The sequence below is a fragment of the Leptodactylus fuscus genome, chromosome 3 (assembly GCF_031893055.1).
Source record: "Leptodactylus fuscus isolate aLepFus1 chromosome 3, aLepFus1.hap2, whole genome shotgun sequence".
NCBI classification, from domain to species: domain Eukaryota; kingdom Metazoa; phylum Chordata; class Amphibia; order Anura; family Leptodactylidae; genus Leptodactylus; species Leptodactylus fuscus.
The window spans coordinates 25,677,965-25,698,700 of record NC_134267.1 but is presented as its reverse complement, the minus strand read 5'-3'; the positions used below and the strand labels follow the sequence as shown (position 1 = coordinate 25,698,700).

The 20,736-nt window shown below is 42.4% G+C and overlaps 2 protein-coding genes across 3 annotated transcripts; one reads left to right on the top strand and one right to left on the bottom strand.

Moving 5' to 3' along the window:
* Nucleotides 1-410: 410 nt before the first annotated feature.
* On the bottom strand, nt 411-9,284 carry GNMT (glycine N-methyltransferase). Of its 2 annotated transcripts, none has more exons than XM_075267258.1 (7): nt 9,272-9,284; nt 8,867-9,081; nt 5,629-5,756; nt 4,499-4,612; nt 2,360-2,502; nt 2,170-2,288; nt 411-706 (listed from the first exon to the last, which is right to left on the bottom strand). In XM_075267258.1, exons 2-7 carry the CDS (start codon nt 9,070-9,072, stop codon nt 535-537), a joined length of 882 nt encoding a protein of 293 aa, XP_075123359.1. In that variant the 5' UTR covers nt 9,073-9,081; nt 9,272-9,284; the 3' UTR covers nt 411-534. The 2 variants fall into 2 exon arrangements, with proteins under 2 accessions (XP_075123359.1, XP_075123358.1); XM_075267257.1 differs by lacking the exon at nt 9,272-9,284 and adding an exon at nt 9,178-9,235.
* Nucleotides 9,285-16,202: 6,918 nt separating this feature from the next.
* Nucleotides 16,203-20,317, top strand: LOC142198463 (olfactory receptor 5J3-like). Its single transcript, XM_075269499.1, has 2 exons — nt 16,203-16,277; nt 19,358-20,317. Exons 1-2 carry the CDS (start codon nt 16,203-16,205, stop codon nt 20,315-20,317), a joined length of 1,035 nt encoding a protein of 344 aa, XP_075125600.1.
* The last annotated feature ends 419 nt before the right edge of the window (nt 20,318-20,736 follow it).

The following is a 20,736-nucleotide window of genomic DNA, read 5'->3' as shown; positions in this document are numbered from 1 at the left end:
TGGTGTTTCTGGGGTAATAAAAACAGGCCGAGCTCCATCAAGACCAATTTATAATCCTACTGTGTGGATCCAGAAGAAGAACAATACCCAATATTAGAGGAACAATCCCTTCATTATTGTATCATCGCGTTTACACCGGTCCCAAAAATCGTAATATAAGTATGTCGGCCCCTCGAACAATGAATCAACCATATCCGCGCTCTTACAGGAAAGAATCCCCATCTATGACCATCATGGCAAAAGGTTTCCCCATAGACGCAGATTCTTTCCTGTAAGAGCAGGGTCTCATAGACAAGGATTCTTTGTAGTGTCTATACATCTCATGTCCTGTATATAGTGTGATTTGGATGACATGTGTCGCCCCCTGCAGGTGAATCCATTACGAAAAACAATGACGAAAGGAAAGAATAAACAACGTAGCAGCAGATTTAATCATATAGAAATCACTCCAACCCCAGCAAAAGCTGCAAATAATATCAAGAAGCTGGGGGTCCAGTGTAGACGAGGCCCTTCCTTCTTTGGGGCGTCTTCTGCTCATGAGGTTTTCTTTGAGACATGTATAAAGTAACAAGGGTCATTCCCCTGGCCTGGGGTATAGGGCAGGAAATCTCCGTACACCGTATGCTCACAGTGACCTCCGAAGGCCTCTTCTAGTAGAGCCGTGAAAGACTCCAGACGATGAGGGTAGTAGGACAGGCGGAACTTACTGTGGAAAGAAGAGCCATGTCACTGAATAGGGAAGCCATATAGTGGTGCGCGGCTGACACCAGAGCCCAGGATAGTGCCGAGCTGTGATGTCACCTTCATTATAATATCAGGGTCCTGGTGAAAGTTACACCAAGAATGCCCCACACACCAGGGGCAAAGGACAGTGCGGCCATTTCCATGCCAGTCCTAATAAAGGCCTTTTTAGGCCCCGCCCCTTTGTCAGAATTTAGCTCCATGCTAATTAGGAAGTGGCGTAGATTTCTGATATGTCTCATGCCATAAAATTGATGTGAGCTGTAATAAATATGTTAGCCCCCAGGGTCCTGAGAATGGAGGATGAATACAGAAGAGGGGGCCTTGTGCTAAACATGCAACACACCCCTCTATGCCAGAAAACTGGCTACACGTATATGAAAGTGACTTTTTGGAAGGTTTATGGGTATTCCCATGGAACTCAGGCATGTAGCTTAAAATTGTCATAGGAATAAGGGCTTATTGAATTGCAGATTTATCATACAGTGTCTAACCCCACTAGTCCACCAACCTGACCCTACCCCTACTAATCCCCAAAATGTGTCTAATATAGCTAACTCAACTAATCCTAAAAGAACCACCCTGACCCTAACCCCATTAACATCTAGGGAAGTAAACGAGTTTATGGTGACATCCCTGGTATTCTAGGAAAGTGAAGGGGTTTATGATAACATCCCTAGTGGTCTAGGGAATGAAGGGGTTTATGGTAACATCCCTGGTGGTCTAGGGTAGTGAAGGGGTTTACTGTACAGTAACATATCAAGTGGTCTAGGGAAGTGAATGGTTATATGGTAATATCCCTGGTATTCTAGGGAAGTGAAAGGGTTTGTGGTGACTTCCCTGGTGGTCTAGGGGAGTGAAGGGATTTACGGTAACATACCACGTGGTCTAGGGAAGTGACTGTATATATGGTAGTATCCCTGGTATTCTAGGGAAGTGAAGGGGTTGATGGTAACATCCCATGTGGTCTAGGGGAATGAAGGGATTTACGGTAACATACCAAGTGGTCTAGGGAAGTGACTGTTTATATGGTAGTATCCCTGGTATTCTAGGGAAGTGAAGGGGTTTATGGTAACATCCCTGATGGTCTAGGGAAGTGAAGCTTTTTGTGGTGGTATTCCTGATGGTCTAGGGAAAGGAAGAGGTTTATGGTAACATCCCTGTGGTATAGTATGGAGTAGTAAATTGCTTTGGGTAAAATCCTTGGTATTCTAGGAAAATGACGGAGTTACTGGTAACATCCCTGGTGGTCCAGAGATATGACAGTGAAGCTGTAATTCTCTCTGAAATCATGGGCTTTATGTCTGAAGATATGGGAGGAGGATTTAGATAGACTGTGGATGCAGATACTAAAGGTGGTAGATTTTATGGCCCGTTTTCTGTCTGTCATTGGGTGTCCTTATAATGGGCAGAGGGGGTAAGCTGTACCTCAGTTCTGGCTGCTGGTCCCCAGGCACTGGCACTTGCACCGTATAATCCAAGGTCACCATATGAGGCTTATTATTCACCCACAGGACGGAGGTGGAAATGTCCTGCGTCAGGTCACTCTGCGGAGACAGACAGAGACAGTAACATCTGTGGGTGTCTGTGAGACAGCTCTGCCCAAAAATGGCCTCACCTTGTAGTAAATGTTCTTGCCTTGAGGGGCGCAGCCAGTGTTCAGGATGTAGTCGTAGTTTCTGTGGTCGATGATCATGATTCCTCCTGGTCTGACCATCCCTGCAATGTTCCGGAGAGCCAGTCGCTGGTCACTCTGATCTCCTGATGGGAGAGATGGCAGGGTGGTCATTATAACAACTCCTGTCAGGATGTCAGCCAAAATATGGGAAATTCAAGTGACTGAACATTCATATGGCTGGACCTTCATGATACTGGACTCGTGACCATCTGGTCATTCCAGGGGTCTGGACATTGCTGGTGACCAGACATTGTAAGGACTTGGTATATGTGGCTGTATTCTTTGAAGTAAGCTTTGGCTGGAGTGACTGCTATACCACACCTTCCATTCTATAATATCAGAGGGGGGCGTGGCTGTGACAACCCTCTCCTTTACTTCTAGAATGATTCCTGTATTGTATCGCCCAAGTGTCCTGGATTCTAGGTGCTGTCCTGGATGGCGAGCAGTATATCCCAACTACAATTCCGGAGGCTGAAGATGAGCTGAAGACAATGGAGAAGCGAGAAGGGTTGAGTCTTGTTTATTTATACTCTGCAGGTACCGGGAGAGGACAATATACATACAGTGGAGGCACCGGGGAGGGGACATTATAATGTGGGAGCATATTCAGGGGGCATTATAAGGTGAGGGAGACCTCTTGCCCTTCCTACTTGCATCCACCATTCAGTGTTGCATTCCTATAGCTGTGGCTTTGAGATTTCCATGTCTACCAGTCCAACTCTGGCTTGGTCTTCTCAGTTGACAGAGCCAATGAAAGTGCTGCCTCATTGCCCGATCCAGAGTAGAGGCAGGGTCTTTACACCTACCAGGGAGCCGTATTGTTTTCCCATGACTGCATTAGTATTTTTGGAAATTACTTTCAGTACTTTACCTTGTTTGTTGACCTCCTGCTTTACTAACCTTCGCTGATTAACCCTTCTATTACTGATTTGGCTGTACCTGTGCCTCCATGGCCTGGACTCTGACATCTCTGTTTTTGTTTTTGTCTGTTTCCGTACTCTCCTGGTTTCGACCTTGGCCTGTGTTTTATTCTGTCTGCCCACTATTATGGTTTGGTCCTAAGTCTGCAAGTGCGCCTTTATTTTGGCACCTTGTTTTGGGATTGCAACCTGGGTTCCAAAGCTCAGGATGACCATAGACTCCGTAAACCTGGTCTGTGTTGAATTATAGGTAGCAAGTACCTGCGTCATATTAGGAAATATCTTAAAGGGGTTACCCGAGGAGTAATAAGTCTTATCGGTGCATTCCCTGTACACCCCCATTCCACAAAGCCCAATCATTACATTTGCAGAGCGCCTTGGGGAAAACCGATACTCTGGTTCCTCTCTGATTAGTCTGGGTCACATGGTCACCAAATGGCGTGTGAGTCTGTGGAGAGTTGGTGATGTCACAGACTGCATCAGTTGCAGGGGAGACAGAGGAACTAGAGTTCGGGCCTCCTCCTCCGCAGCCCTCCACAAAAGTAATCAATGGGGCTCCAGGGGAGTAGAGTGTAATAAAGCTTAACCAGTTCAGAGACTGTTCCGGCAAGATTTATTACTCCCCGGGTAATGTCCTTAAACAGCAATTCTATCACCTTAGGAATTGCTTAAGCAAATCCATAACATATTAGATGCCGCAGACGCTCTTTTTGTGTCTCTCCCGACTGTCTCCATAGACTTCTATACACACATGTAATCTGATCCTTCTGTGAGCCCAAAGTCTCTCTTGGGAGACCAAGACAGATACAACAGAGATTTCAGAGTGAATGTCAGTTTAGGGGGAGAAAGAAAAGAGTCTAAGTAATTTTTCTATAATAAGATATATTACAAAGTATTTTGTATACAGATTTTCTAATGTTTCACGCAGTTTGTTTAAAAGTTATTAACCAATAAAAAGCCTCCAGGCCAGGATGTGATGGAGAGGGATGTAAGGATGGCTAAGGAGACTGACATGACAGGCAACAATCACTGGAGGGAACAGCACCCCCTGGTGGTGACAATGTGACAGCTCCACCGTGGTCCATATCACATGGTAGGAAACAAATCTCCATCACGGTCTACATAGTTAGGGTTAAACCATTCTGTGTGCAGGGGGTACCTTTAAAGTCCGGCAGATGTGCAAATGAATTCCCTAGGCAAATGACAGCATCAAATCCCGGTCCAGGGCGAGAGATATCTTGGTCTAGAGACAGCCAGTTACCCTCCTCAATGACTGCAAGAGACAGATGCTCAGCATAAGAGACCAATACCATCAATATGACCCCCCACAATAATATGTAAATGCATGATCCATCACACATCACATATATTATACTCCATCATCAATACATCTGATATCCTCCTCCATCATCCATACATATAATACTCTCCTCCATCATCCATACGTATAATATTCTCCTCCATTATCCATATATATAATACTCTCCTCCATCCACCATATGTATAATACTCTCCTCCATCCACCATATGTATAATACTCTCCTCCATCATCCATACATATAATACTCTCCTCTCCTCCATCATCCATATGTATAATACTCTCCTCCATCATCCATATGTATAATACTCTCCTCCATCATCCATACATATAATACTCTCCTCCATCATCCATACGTATAATACTCTCCTCTCCTTCATCATCTATATATATAATACTCTCCTTCATCATCAATACATATAACACTCTCCTCCATCATCCATACATATAATACTCTCCTCTCCTCCATCATCAATATGTATAATACTCTCCTCCATCATCCATATGTATAATTCTCTCCTCCATCATCCATATGTATAATACTCTCCTCCATCATCCATACGTATAATACTCTCCTCCATCATCCATACGTATAATACTCTCCTCCATCATCCATACGTATAATACTCTCCTCCATCATCCATATGTATAATACTCTTCTCCATCATCCATACGTATAATACTCTCCTCCATCATCCTTACGTATAATACTCTCCTCCATCATCAATACATATAACACTCTCCTCCATCATCCATACATATAATACTCTCCTCTCCTCCATCATCCATACATATAATACTCTCCTCCATCATCCATACATATAATATTCTCCTCTCCTCCATCATCCATATATATAATACTCTCCTCCATCATCCATACATATAATATTCTCCTCTCCTCCATCATCCATATATATAATACTCTCCTCCATCATCCATACATATAATACTCTACTCTATCATCATCTCACCCCACTTGTCGAATGCGGGCTCTTTTCTTCTGTTCCAGCGAGTCTTCAGGGCGTATTTCAACATCTTATCACTGGCATCAACACTGACCACCGAGAATCCTTCCTCCACCAACATCTCCGAGTCCACCCTGAAGAATGGCAAAGGAGCAAGTGTGACTACTCAGTGGGTAAGACACCTAGAGACAGTGATAGTACTAATAGAGTGCTCCTACAGACAGTGATAGTAGTAATAGAGTGCACCAAGAGACAGTGATAGTAGTAATAGAGTGCTCCTACAGACAGATGTGGGTACCAAGCATGTGAGTCCTGTGTATTACAGTACATTATGATAGAGCAACATGATAGTTATAGTTCAGGATGACAGAGCTGTGTTTTATTGACAATACAATCTGATAGGACAATGTATTACTAAGAACATCTTGTTATTGATAAAGCATGATAGAGCTGTGTATTATGGATAGTGCTGGATGATAGAGCGGTTTATTATGGATAGTGCTGGATGATAGAGCGGTGTATTATGGATAGTAGTGGATGATAGAGCGGTGTATTATGGAAAATGCTGGATGATAGAGCGGTGTATTATGGATAGTACTGGATGATAGAACAGAGTATTATGAATAGTGCTGGATGATAGAGCAATGTATTATGGATAGTGCTGGATGATAGAGCAGTGTATTATGGATAGTACTGGATGATAGAGCAGTGTATTATGGATAGTGCTGGATGATAGAGCAGTGTATTATGGATAGTACTGGATGATAGAGCGGTGTATTATGGATAGTGCTGGATGATAGAGTAGTGTATTATGGATAGTGCTGGATGATAGAGCAGAGTATTATGGATAGTGCTGGATGATAGAGCAGAGTATTATGGATAGTACTGGATGATAGAGCAGAGTATTATGGATAGTACTGGATGATAGAGCAGTGTATTATGGATAGTGCTGGATGATAGAGCAGAGTATTATGGATAGTGCTGGATGATAGAGCAGTGTATTATGGATAGTACTGGATGATAGAGCGGTGTATTATGGATAGTGCTGGATGATAGAGCAGTGTATTATGGATAGTGCTGGATGATAGAGCAGTGTATTATGGATAGTGCTGGATGATAGAGTAGAGTATTATGGATAGTACTGGATGATAGAGCAGAGTATTATGGATAGTACTGGATGATAGAGCAGTGTATTATGGATAGTGCTGGATGATAGAGCAGAGTATTATGGATAGTGCTGGATGATAGAGCGGTTTATTATGGATAGTGCTGGATGATAGAGCGGTGTATTATGGATAGTGCTGGATGATAGAGCAGTGTATTATGGATAGTACTGGATGATAGAGCAGTGTATTATGGATAGTGCTGGATGATAGAGCGGTGTATTATGGATAGTGCTGGATGATAGAGCAGAGTATTATGGATAGTGCTGGATGATAGAGCAGAGTATTATGGGTAGTACTGGATGATAGAGCAGTGTATTATGGATAGTACTGGATAATAGAGCAGTGTATTATGGATAGTGCTGGATGATAGAGCAGTGTATTATGGATAGTACTGGATGATAGAGCAGAGTATTATGGATAGTGCTGGATGATAGAGCAGAGTATTATGGATAGTGCTGGATGATAGAGCAGAGTATTATGGATAGTGCTGGATGATAGAGCAGAGTATTATGGATAGTGCTGGATGATAGAGCAGTGTATTATGGATAGTGCTGGATGATAGAGCAGAGTATTATGGATAGTGCTGGATGATAGAGCAGAGTATTATGGATAGTGCTGGATGATAGAGCAGAGTATTATGGATAGTGCTGGATGATAGAGCAGAGTATTATGGATAGTGCTGGATGATAGAGTAGAGTATTATGGATAGTACTGGATGATAAAGCAGTGTATTATGGATAGTGCTGGATGATAGAGCAGAGTATTATGGATAGTTCTGGATGATAGAGCAGTGTATTATGGATAGTACTGGATAATAGAGCAGTGTATTATGGATAGTGCTGGATGATAGAGCAGTGTATTATGGATAGTACTGGATGATAAAGCATTGTATTATGGATAGTGCTGGATGATAGAGCAGAGTATTATGGATAGTGCTGGATGATAGAGCAGTGTATTATGGATAGTGCTGGATGATAGAGCAGAGTATTATGGATAGTACTGGATGAAGGATAAGACGGTTGTATTATGATGAGATGGGTGTATTATAATGAACAGTCAGGTTTATTATAGTGATCAGTCGGGTATATCAGTCAGGTGTATTATATACTGATGTTATAGGTGTATTATATCAGTTGGGTGTATCGGTCAGGTGTAGTATATTGATTATATTGATATATTGATTTTATGGGTGTATTATAACGTTCAGTCAGGTGTATCTTAATGATCAGTCGGGTGTACTGGATAATAGAGCAGTGTATTATGGATTGTGCTGGATGATAGAGTAGTATTATGGATAGTACTGGATGATAGAGCAGTGTATTATGGATAGTACTGGATGATAGAGCAGTGTATTATGGATAGTACTGGATGATAGAGCAGTGTATTATGGATAGTACTGGATGATAGAGCAGTGTATTATGGATAGTTGTTGATGTTATGGGTGTATTATAACGTTCAGTCAGGTGTATCTTAATGATCAGTCGGGTGTATCAGTCAGATGTATTATATTGAAGTTACGGGTGTATTATAATGGTCAGATGGGTGTATCAGTCGGGTGTATTACATTGATGTTACGGGTTTATTATAATGTTCATTCGGGTGTATTATAATGATAAGTTGGGTGTATTATAATGGTCAGTCGGGTGTATTATAATGGTCAGTCAGGTGTATCAGTCAGGTGTATTATATTGATGTTACGGGTGTATTATAATGTTCATTCAGGTGTATTATAATGATAAGTCGGGTGTATCAGTCAGGTGTATTATATTGATGTTACAGGTGTATTATAATGTTCAGTCAGGTGTATTATAATAGTCAGTCGGGTGTATTATATTGATGTTATGGGTGTATTATAGCGTTCAGTCGGGTGTATTATAATGTTCAGTCAGGTGTATTATAATGGTCGGTCGGGTGTATTATAATGGTCAGTCGGGTGTATCAGTCAGGTGTATTATATTGATGTTACGGGTGTATTATAGCATTCAGTCGGGTGTATTATAATGATGAGTTGGGTGTGTTATATCGATGTTATGGGTATATTATTACTCTGTGTCGTGACATTTTCTCACCGTGCTCACCCAGTGCCACAGGCGACATCCAGCACCGTCCGGCAGCCATGTTGCTGTAGTAGAGACAATATCCAGGCCCGATATTCATCTGTGCGACTTCTCTTGTCTCCAATGTAGTAGTGCCAGACACGAGCTGCCCGTCCGTCAGCATACTGATCCGGCAGGCCCTCAGCTGCCACTCCCAGTGACCGTGTTCTGTACACGCTGTCCACCATGGTGCCCACCTGAGATACAAGTTATCCTGAGCAATGATCTAACAGCTGCAGTCTCCGTTACCCAGCATGTGTCTGCACGTCTGAGCCTGCAGTGTCAGCACACACCGATTACACACTCAAAACACAGCGTGCCAGAGCCAATCCCTGCACAGATGGGCCCGACACCCCCATTCATGTTACTGGCAGAGCCCAAACATACAGCTGTACAACTTCCCAGAGTGTACACAGTGTCACACCTACCCCGCAGCCAATCACAAGTCACCCTCACAGGGGTGGAAGGCCGGCGGCCAGTGAGATGTGCAGGGATGGGGCAGACACAAGGAACACCCCCAAACCTGGCCCCGTCACCCCTGATCCCATCACAAGCCTCTGTTTGCTTTAGCCATGCTGCAATGTGTGTCTGATCCCGACAGGGACGCTTCAGTGACTATCGGATAGTCTGCACCAGACAGGAGACCTAAAAGGGCCCAGATTTTATGTTCAACACGTTTGTTAAGAATTCTTGTTTTTATTCTCCATGTCACTAACTATACACTATGTTAAACAATACTGCAATTTGCACTCTGGCCACTAAGTCAAATAATAAGTCTGTAGGGTTCCTTTGCAGCAGTCACCCCATTCAAATCACATTATTACAATAGAAGATAACACCTCTATAGATAACACCACTGAGCTATTAATACATCACTACTGCCCATAGATGATGTCGCAGCATATCTCCTCCCCCCGTATGTCTAGAAATGTTGTAGTTTACTAAAAGTCTCCTCAACATCTACATCAATAAGCTGGCTGCGGGTCTGGGGTCATCCTCAGCACCAGCACTCACCCTCCATGATAATAAATTCAGCATCAAGTGGCCCCTACCCTGAATCCAAAGAAAACCAACATCATGGTTGTCCCAAGAAAAAAACATAAGACCAGCACTGCAAACAGACAGATTCCATCTACACCTTACGATCCAGTAGAGGGCGCCATCATACTGGGTCCATCTATATGGTAGAAGTAAAAGTTCCCATCATTATAAGTCCTTATTGCTAAACCAAAGGGTCCCAGGCAATCCAGGAACAATTCACCCAAACTGGACAAAAGCAAATATGAGTGACAGGAGGAATAACTGAGGAACATCACACAAACTAACAATACACAGAGAATACAGAGAGAACAAACTGACCCCATATCTGGATGAACTGCCCAACCCCAGAGACTGACAAATCCAGGATTTGTGCAGGAAACACAGAGGAAAGAGATAGAGATAGATAGATAGATAGATAGATAGATAGATAGATAGATAGATAGATAGATAGATATGATAGATAGAGAGATAGGAGAGAGAGAGAGAGAGAGATAGAGAGAGAGAGGTAGGAGATAGATAGATAGATAGATAGATAGATAGATAGATAGATAGATAGGAGATAAATAGATAGATAGATAAATAGATAGGAGATAGATAGATAGATAATAGAAATATATGAGATAGATAGATAGATAGATAGATAGATAGATAGATAGATAGATAGAAGATAGGTAGATATGAGATAGATAGATAGATAGATAGATAGATAGATAGGAGATAATAGAAAGATAGATATGAGATAGATAGATAGATAGATAGATAGATATGAGATAGATAGATATGAGATGGATAGATAGATAGATAGATAGATAGATAGATAGAGAAAAAGATAGGAGATAGATATGAGATAGATAATAGAAAGATATGAGATAGATAGGTAGATAGATAGATAGATACGAGATAGGTAGATAGATATGAGATGGATAGATAGATAGATAGATAGATAGATAGATAGATAGATAGATAGGTGAATAGATAGTGTCAGGGTCTGGGGCTGCTAGGTAGGGGGGATATGAATTGATAGATAGATAGATAGATAGATAGGAGATAGATAGATAGATAGATAGATAGATAGATAGATAGATAGAAGATAGATAGATAAATAGATAGATAGATAGATAGATAGATAGATAGATAGGAGATATATGATAGATAGATAGATAGATAGATAAATAGATAGAAGATAGATAGATAGATAGATAGATAGATAGATAAATAGATAGAAGATAGATAGATAGATAGATAGATAGATAGATAGATAGGAGATATATGATAGATAGATAGATAGATAGATAGATAGATAGATAGAAGATAGATAGATAGATAGGAGATATATGATAGATAGATAGATAGATAGATAGATAGATAGATAGATAGGAGATAGATAGATAGAAGATAGATAGATAAATAGATAGAAGATAGATAGATAGATAGATAGATAGATAGATAGATAGATAGATAGAAATAGAAGACCCTCAAATGCTGGACTATGGACTCCTTTTTGATATGTTGTTTATGTTGTTTGTCTACCTGTATTTCTATATAACTATAGGTCTGTATATCTCATTATGGCTGACTCATCATGACTCATGAAATTGTGTGGTCTGTACAAGAAGAGACTATACCTACATGAAGACGCCCTGCTGACTCCAAGAAGTGGCTGACCACAGAAGAAAATACAATTGATGCCATTTGGACATGTTCATGTTTTATATCTTCTTCAGTGTGATAGGATTTTGCTAAAATAAACACCTTAAGGCTGAGTTGGTTATGACCTTATACATGTGTGTACCATATCATTGCATCTAACTCCTGTAGATATGAGATAGATAGATGGATGGATGGATGGATCTGAGATAGGTAGATAGGTAGATCTGAGATAGGTAGATAGATCTGAGATAGGTAGATAGATATTTTTTTAGTTAGTTAGTTACATATTAGTGATATATATATATATATATATATATATATATATATACAGATAGCTCATGGAGTAGGTTCTTACCTTTCTAGACCTGAGACTGTTTTTCTCTCTTGTTGTAGTTTCTATTTCTCTTTTTGCCTTGCCTTATTTCCTGACCCTAAACCGGTTCTTCCAGTCCTGACCAGTCACAGTTGAGGCCACTATAGGCCGGGGGCTAGTGAACATTTACACAATGACCTAACACTACATAGATTAAGAACTAGAATGAAACTTACTAAATAGATCTGTAAAAACATAAACCAATCTCCCCCTATCCGGCATGTAGCGGACATCGGGCTGGGTCACCTACTTTTGTAATATACCTGGATACCTAAGAAAACATCCGGCGAATCGGACTTAACCCTTTAGTGACCAGGCTTCATTGTATAAATCTGACATGTGTCACTTTATGTGGCAATAACTTTGAGACGCTTTAACTTATCAAAGTGATTCTGAGATTGTTTTTTCGTGACACATTGTACTTTGTGTTATTTAGTGGTAAATTTTGGTCGCCCTGTTTTGTGTTCAATTATGAAAAACTTCGAAATTTGGTCAAAATCTGGAAATAAAAAATTGCAAATCTCTGCTTTATCTTGGCATCAAACTTTAACTCCCCTTTCATTTTTTTTCATAGAGTGGTAATTTTCCAAATTTTGAAGAATATTTCCAAATTTCATTTTTCTGGAGGGGTCTTGAGAGTCCCCTCTAATACAACCCACAGAAATCACTTGATTCTTAAAATTGCACCCCTGAAAAATTTCTAAACGGCACTTAGGAATTTCCCTAACCCTTTCAGCATTTCACTGGGATGAAAATAAAATGAAGGTGAAATTTACACATTTCAATTTCTTTCATTTATCCCTAGAATTTACACATTCGTAAGGGGTTAAAATAGAAAAAACATCTCGCAATTTGTCCCAAATACAGAAATACCCCAAATGTGGGTGTAAACTGATGTTTGGGCACATGACAACGCATGGGAAGGAGCGCTATTGGGATTTTGGAAGACAGATTTTACTAGAACCGAACAAATGAAAACTTACTAAAATGTCACTTTATTCCCTAAGTTTTAATTTTCACAAGGGAATTAAGGAGAAAAAGCTCCCCACAGTTTGATATTGTGTGGGGGCCACTGTGGAGCATGTAATAACATGTGGGGGCCACTGTGGAGCATGTAATAACATGTGGGGGCCACAGTGGAGCATGTAATAACATGTGGGGGCCACTGTGGAGCATGTAATACACTCACTGGATTCTTGATCACTGCAGTTTTGGGTTGTATAGTTGGACCCCTTTCAAGTATCTGAGATATCGCTGCAGTGTCCGTAACCGCCACTATCAAGAGTTCACTCTAGGGAGGGGGTAAGGGGCCCTGCAGAAAAGCTTGTACCGGGCCCACAAGACTTTAGTTAAGGCACTGATCAGACCCCAAACAGATCCATCACCATAGAAGATACAGCTCCAGTCTGTACTGTCCAGGTTTCCTCTTCACGACACCACAGCAGATGAAGGTGACGGTGTCTGAGTGTCAATGGCAGGACATGTAATGGGCAAAGGGACATCAAATTACCTTCAAAGTGTCCGGAAATGGTTCGGGCAGAGACAGGGGGTGCAATGAAGAGAAGGGGGGTGTAATGAAATGACAGGAGGTTACTAAAGAGACAGGGGGTGTAATGAAGAAACGGGGGGTGTAATGAAGAGACAGGGGGTGTAATGAAGAGACAGGGGGTGTAATGAAGAGACAGGGGGTGTAATGAAGAGACAGGGGTGTAATGAAGAGACGGGGTGTAATGAAGAGACGTGGGAGGTGTAATGAATAGACAGGGGGGTGTAATGAAGAGACGGGGGGTGTAATGAAGAGACATGGGAGGTGTAATGAAGAGACAGGGGGTGTAATGAAGAGACAGGGGGGTGTAATGAAGAGACGGGGGGTGTAATGAAGAGACGTGGGAGGTGTAATGAAGAGACAGGGGTGTAATGAAGAGACAGGGGTGTAATGAAGAGACAGGGGGTGTAATGAAGAGACAGGGGGTGTAATGAAGAGACAGGGGGGTTTAATGAAGAGACGTGGGAGGTGTAATGAAGAGACGGGTGTAATGAAGAGACAGGGAGGTGTAATGAAGAGATGGGGTGTAATGAAGAGATGGAGGGTGTAATGAAGAGACGGGGTATAATGAAGAGATGGAGGGTGTAATGAAGTGACAGGGGGTGTAATGAAGAGACAGCGGGTGTAATGAAGAGACAGGGGGTGTAATGAAGAGACAGGGGGTGTAATGAAGAGACATGGGGGTATAATGAAGAGACAGGGGGGTGTAATGAAGAGACAGGGAGGTGTAATGAAGAATCGGAGGATGTAATGAAGACACATGGGGGTATAATGAAGAGACGTTGGGGATGTAATGAAGAGACAGGAGGTGTAATGAATAGACAGGGGGGTGTAATGAAGAGACGGGGTGTAATGATGGTGCCCCCTGTATCTGGATGGTTGATCAGGAAACTGTGGGAGCTGCTCGTACCTTGTCTCTCCTGGTGGTCTGTCTGGGCCGTGCTGTTCACCATGTGTGTCCTCATGTAACCTACTCTAACACCTCCTAATAGCGAGGTCAGAACATCCTGGATGGCAGCAATTCATGGATACAACCATCCTGAGTACAATGCTGCTCCCTCTCAAAGTCTGTCAACTGGGCAAAAGATAATCAATTTCTTACCAAGATCTACACTACCCAAAAGTAGCCTCCGAGAGGCTTGTTATAGGGCAGCGAGTAAAACACTTTTATGCCCTCTTGTGATAAGACCCAGTATTAGATTGTATCACACCTGTTATCATTTCTATATCGGCCTTAGTCGAGTTTTCGATCTATCCGACACTTCTACCAGGTATTTTCTGAGGGTAATTGACATGTTGTATTTCTGGGAATTGTCGGGTCTTGGGGGACAATTTTCATGATAATATATAAGGATTGAAAAACATGAAGTCGTCTCCGGAGAAATCAATAATGAACTCGCCCTCGCAGGGCGGAGATATAAGAACCAGGAGCTTCTCCTCAGAGGACAGAACACTCAGGGCCCTGGTAAAGCGGACAGCAGAAGATATCGACATCCCCCATTACAATAAGTGGGGGTATCATTAACCCTGCGTGTTCCAGAGGTATTTACAAACCTTACAGGGCACAAAGTTACTACAATGTTCTGCATTTCTATAAGAACCTGATATATACTGTATGTGGTTATTTATGGGGTAGGTATGTGGCTACATATTGTATATATGTGGTATGCATGTAATATGTATGTCCACCCTCCATCACTACACTGATTCATCTCTGATTGACAGTATATAACATGTCACATGTGAACAAGGCGCGGTCTGCGCCATAAGCTGCAGCACACACTACAACTATGTAATGAGAAAAGATCCATCATGTGGAGGAAAACCATAGCCATTGTAGGTAGACTGAGAATGACAGGAGAGGCTGGTGGGGCTGGTGATGGGGGAACCTCCCAAGATTTGTTCTGAAAATATTTACGAGGGTCACCTGGCAGATTGGACCAGTTTAATAAACTGTAATACTCATCCTTTCTGGGCACCATCATGGTGCCCAGGTGTCCTCGATGTCTTTCGGCTCTTGCCCTGATGTCATCAGTCCAAGGTCAACACTAAGACCTGCGATTGGTCCTCAGTCATGATAACCGGGCTGATAACGTCGGGTAGAGAGTCAGAGGACAACGTGGATGCCAGGACCAGGAAAGTGAGATTATTATATCTGAACAGACCCCAGAGTATAATAATGATCTGCAGGTGGAGGACCCCTACATTTTTGGGTTTGGATGAACATGAAATTTCTAGAAAATTTGCAACTCACTCGATTTATTACCAACCAAGTGCCTCATCTCTATTAGTGACTGAGAGTGGGAAGCCATGTGTAGGGTGAGGAAAGGGGAGACATGCTGTGGGCAGAGGGGACATGCTGGCTAACTATAGAGATCGCAGTGATCAGAGCTGCCCACGGGTCTCCCTCACCACACTTTGATGCCTGGCAGTCTGTTCATCCTAAATGTATTCTGGTGCACTGGAGGGAGATTTAGGATACACAGCCTTCCACTGTCAGAAAGCAGATAATTAACCCTTTAATAGGAAAACAGCAGATGGTCAGCGGTATATGGCTATGGAGGGATTCTGTGGGGGAGAAAACGAGGCACGATTACTCTATGGGGGCACACACAGGGGATGGGGATGGTGGGAATCTTGTCTGCACACACATGTAGTGAAGGAGTCATCATGGTGGTCTGGGTCCTGCAAAAACATACATATGGGGCATGGCTGATGGTAGCGAGGAGAACTTCAGCAGGAGGCCCAAGCTGAGCTTTTACAAAAGGACCCCTGAGCCTATGGTAATGCCCCTGCCCATATGCAAAGTATTAATGGAAGAAATCACAATACGGTTCTGCTGACTATACACGGACTATGTGACTGATGATGTCATTTGGGATATTCTATCAGTTTGTGTCTTTATTCCTGTTCCGTGCATGTGTATGGATTCTATACTTATACACAGTAGTTTTTCCTAGATGTCATATAGTGTACAGTGTATTACAGTACAGTATACTGCGATGTATATGTTTATTACTGGGGGTTACTGTATAGAGCAGGATTGTGCCCTTCTACCCGGCCAAAAAATCTGTCCCATAAGTCCCAACATTACCAATAAACCGAGGCCAAATTTACGTTGTTTAGCAAATTGGGTCTATGACTGTACCAGGACCTCTCCCCACATATCCCATAAGTGGACACAATAGCCACAGTGGGGTGTTCCTGGTGTGTAGTGGTTAGTACAGTTGTGGGGTGATATTTTTAGCCCCTTTAGAGCATATGACCATTTGATCATTAGATGGCTTATACCATAGCAATATACCATCAATCTCTATGTAAGTATTAGGACCGGCCACAGACAGAGCTTAATAGTAACCTAGTATTGGCCAGCCTGAAAGCTCCACTTGGTTCTTGGCTGCCGTAACAACTGAATGGCTATCTTGCTTTGCGGAGGAGGAGAATGGGTTGATGGAGGGGATCCCTCATGTCTGTTGTTGTATTTGACCACATCATCAGAAAAGTTAATTGTCCATGAATGGAGTGGAGACAGGAATTGGGCACCATCATGCCAGTGGTGCCCAACGAACCAACCAACGAACTGTCACACCATTGGGCACTCAACTGCTAATAAAAGATCTACCAAAATATAATAAAAGAAATGATATAACTTAGGTAGAATGGATGAGCCAAGGCTAGGGTGATTCGTCTTCCAAATTTGGGTGTTTCATGTGGGTCCATTGCCCCAGATCATGGCTAGATATCATACTCCATGTTTAGACAATTCATACAAACAACTTTTCCTTGTAGACTTGAGATAATGAAGACGTTTCCTTCCTCCAAGTCTATCGTTATTACATTATTGTTACAAACATGGACTCCTGAGGGACCTTGTTAGAGGTGCAGATAGATCTATGGCCTGGGGAGTTGTAATCGTGACAGCGGGAAAATCACAGGACGGGGCCGACTCCTAAGGGAACTAACCCACCAGGGTCAAACTACAGCTTTCTCTCTCCAACCGTCCCCTTTGTGACCTATGTAATAATGACGGATCTACTGTATATGTTAGCGTTGTACGCCCTGAAACAAACACTAAGTAGTAACAAATCTTGGTCCTTGAATCCTGGTCAGAAAGCCTGGGTGTAGCTAAAGGACCAACACTTACCGAAATACCACGACCAGTCCATCATCAGGTCCTTGGGTATATCTATGTATTAATCTCCCAATACCACCCATACATAATATTCCGTTATCTATATGTCCCTCCTATACATCTCCAACACCAATTAACATATAGTGCCTTGCAAAAGTCTTCACACCCCTCGAACTTTGTCACATTTTGTTGCAAACACAAACTTAAATGTATTTTCTTGAGATTTTCGGTGATAACAACACAAAGGATCAGATAATTGTGGAGTGGAAGGAAAATGATACAAGGTTGTCACAATTTTAATCCAAGAAAAATCTGACAAGTGTGATGTGCAAAAGTCTTCAGCCCCCTATACCATTACTTTGTGGATTCCAGCTACAAGTCTTTTGGGCTCGGTCTCAGCTTTGCACATCTAGAGATGAGATTTCTGCCCCTTCGTTGCAGCCAGATTGGATGGAGCGTCTATGATCAGTAATTTAAATGGGATTTGGGTCTGGCCTGTGACTGGGCCGTTCTAACCCCCAAATTGTACGTGATCTAATCCATTCACTGGTTCTCGGGCTGGAGGTTTAGGGTCATTGTCTTGCTGGAATTGCCTTTCCAATCTCAAGTCTTTTGCAGCCTCCAGGCTCAGGTTTTCTTCCAGGATTTCCCTGTATTTCACTCCATCCATCTTCCCATCATATCTGCCCTCTTCCCTGTCCCTATTGCCCCCTGCCAGTGTGAAGTTGCCCCCTATGTGTCACAGAGGCGGTGTTCAGGGTGATGGGCAGGATTACTTTTCCACCACACATAGCGCTTTGCATTTAGGCCATAAAGTTTCCCTTTGGTCTCCTCTCACCTTCTTCCACATGTTTGCTGTTCCCTATATATCTTGTGGCCATAAACTGCAGACGCCACTTCTTAGTATTTTCTTATAACAATGGTTTTCTTCTTGCCGTTCTTCCATATGGATTAGCAGATTTGTGGGGTGCCCAGTGACTGCTTCTCTGACTAGCGCTCTCCTTGCTCAGTGATCTGTTAGTTTAGGTGGAGGCCATGTCTTGATAGGTTTGCAGTAGAATACTTTCTCTATTTTTGGATGATGGATTGAACAGGGCTTCTTGGGATGCTCAAAGCTTGGGATATGTTTTTGTAACCTAAACCTGCTTTACACTTCTGCACAACTTTATCTCTGAGCTGTCTGGTGAGTTCCTTGGTCTTCATGATGCTGTTTGTTCACTAGTGTTCTCTAACAAACCACTGAGGCCTTCACAGAACAGATATATCTATATTCTGAGACAACATTACACACAGCTGGACTCTATTAACTTATTAAGTAACTTCACAACCTGTCCTCTCCATACATCTCTGTCCTCCTCTCACCTCCTCTCACCTCCTGATACCTCACTTTTGTGCACTTTGACTTTTATGCTTTAGCTCAGGGTCATGAAAAACATATTGATATGATTTATGGAATGGGTAATCCCTTATTGTTAGGCACAGTGGATTCGTTGAGACGTCACACTTTTTTCCATTGTTGTCTCTTTTAGGTCTGTAGACTAAATAGAAGATGAAGGGAAGGAGCTACTGAAGGTCACCGATGTCTCAGGCCGGGCCATTGACATCTCTTACGCTGGTAATGGTTCTCAATCCAGTCTTGGATTTGCTCCTTGAACATCTCGGTGATGTAGACGTAGTAGATATTTCTTTTGGACATAATGATGTTTCTGACCTTTTTCCATTCCACACCAGGGTTACTTCCAAAGACAAATCAACACAACCCGGGTGAATGAATTCTTCCTGTTGGGGGTTTGGGAACAGTCAGATCTTCATCTTCTGTTCTTTGTTGTCTTCACAATCATCTATGTAGTAACTGTCGGTGGGAATGTGGTATTTATCTCCATCATCAGATCCCAGCATCGTCTGCGCACCCCAATGTACTTCTTCTTGGAAAACTTGTCTTTCTTAGATGTTTCCTTATCTACGGTTATTGTCCCTCATCTTCTGAACATCCTGTTGGTTGACCACAAGGTGATCTCCTTTGTTGGCTGCGTCACTCAGACTCTCTTCTATCAGTTGATTATAGTTGCGGAGTGTTTCCTCTTGGCCACAATGGCCTACGACCGCTACCTAGCCATTTGTCAACCATTGCAGTACAGCCTTGTGATGGTGAAACCCTTTCTAGTTGCGATGATTTTGCTATGCTGGTTCCTGGGCGTTGCCTACTCATTAACAAACACCATCTTCATTTTCCAACTTGTTTTTTGTGGCCCGAACATCATCCCCGGTTTCTTCTGTGATGCCCCTTTATTGTTTCAGCTTTCGTGCTCCGATAGTTCAGGCCTCCAGATGTTTCAGTTCATCGCTGGGATCTTTGTAGGCCCCATACCTGCACTCATAGTGGTCAGCTCCTACATTGCTATCATCACCACCATCGTGAGAATCAACTCTGCTAAGGGGAAATGGAAGACCTTTTCTACATGTGCATCTCACTTGACGGTGGTCACTCTGTTTTATGGAACAGGAATTTTCACCTACGTTATTCAGCCTGGGGTGAGCAAACAGACCGAAATGAAAGACGCGATCACTGTGGTCTACACCATCATCGCTCCTATGCTAAACCCATTTATCTACAGCTTCCGTAACCAAGAGGTGCACAACGGGTGGAAGAGGTTATGGAGAGAGATTGCCCACTTTATGTGTAATGTATGAAATTAGCGTGTAAATGCGTCATGGGACTAAGGCCGACCATGATAGCTATTGGTCAGCATGAGGGTGACCAATTGTACCCAAGACGCTCATATGGACAATCTGATCAACCGATTGTATTGTGATGTAGGTAACGGTGGTTAGAACATTTTACCTTTTCTAGGATTCCATGAATCCGCCAATCTGCTTAATTTCATGACATCAAATTGTCCATTAGAACATAAATTACATGAATTAAATACGCTTTTGGTGCTTGTTATGTGTTGTATTATTTGTGATGGGCCTTTGTGAGCGACCTCTGTGGATGGAACTGGAACAACTACTATCATGGAAGTCATGACCTGATGGTCATTGGTGTTTATTCTACCCTTAACTTGCTTGTTTGGTGTATAATGGTATTAACAGTCATGATATGGTGGTAC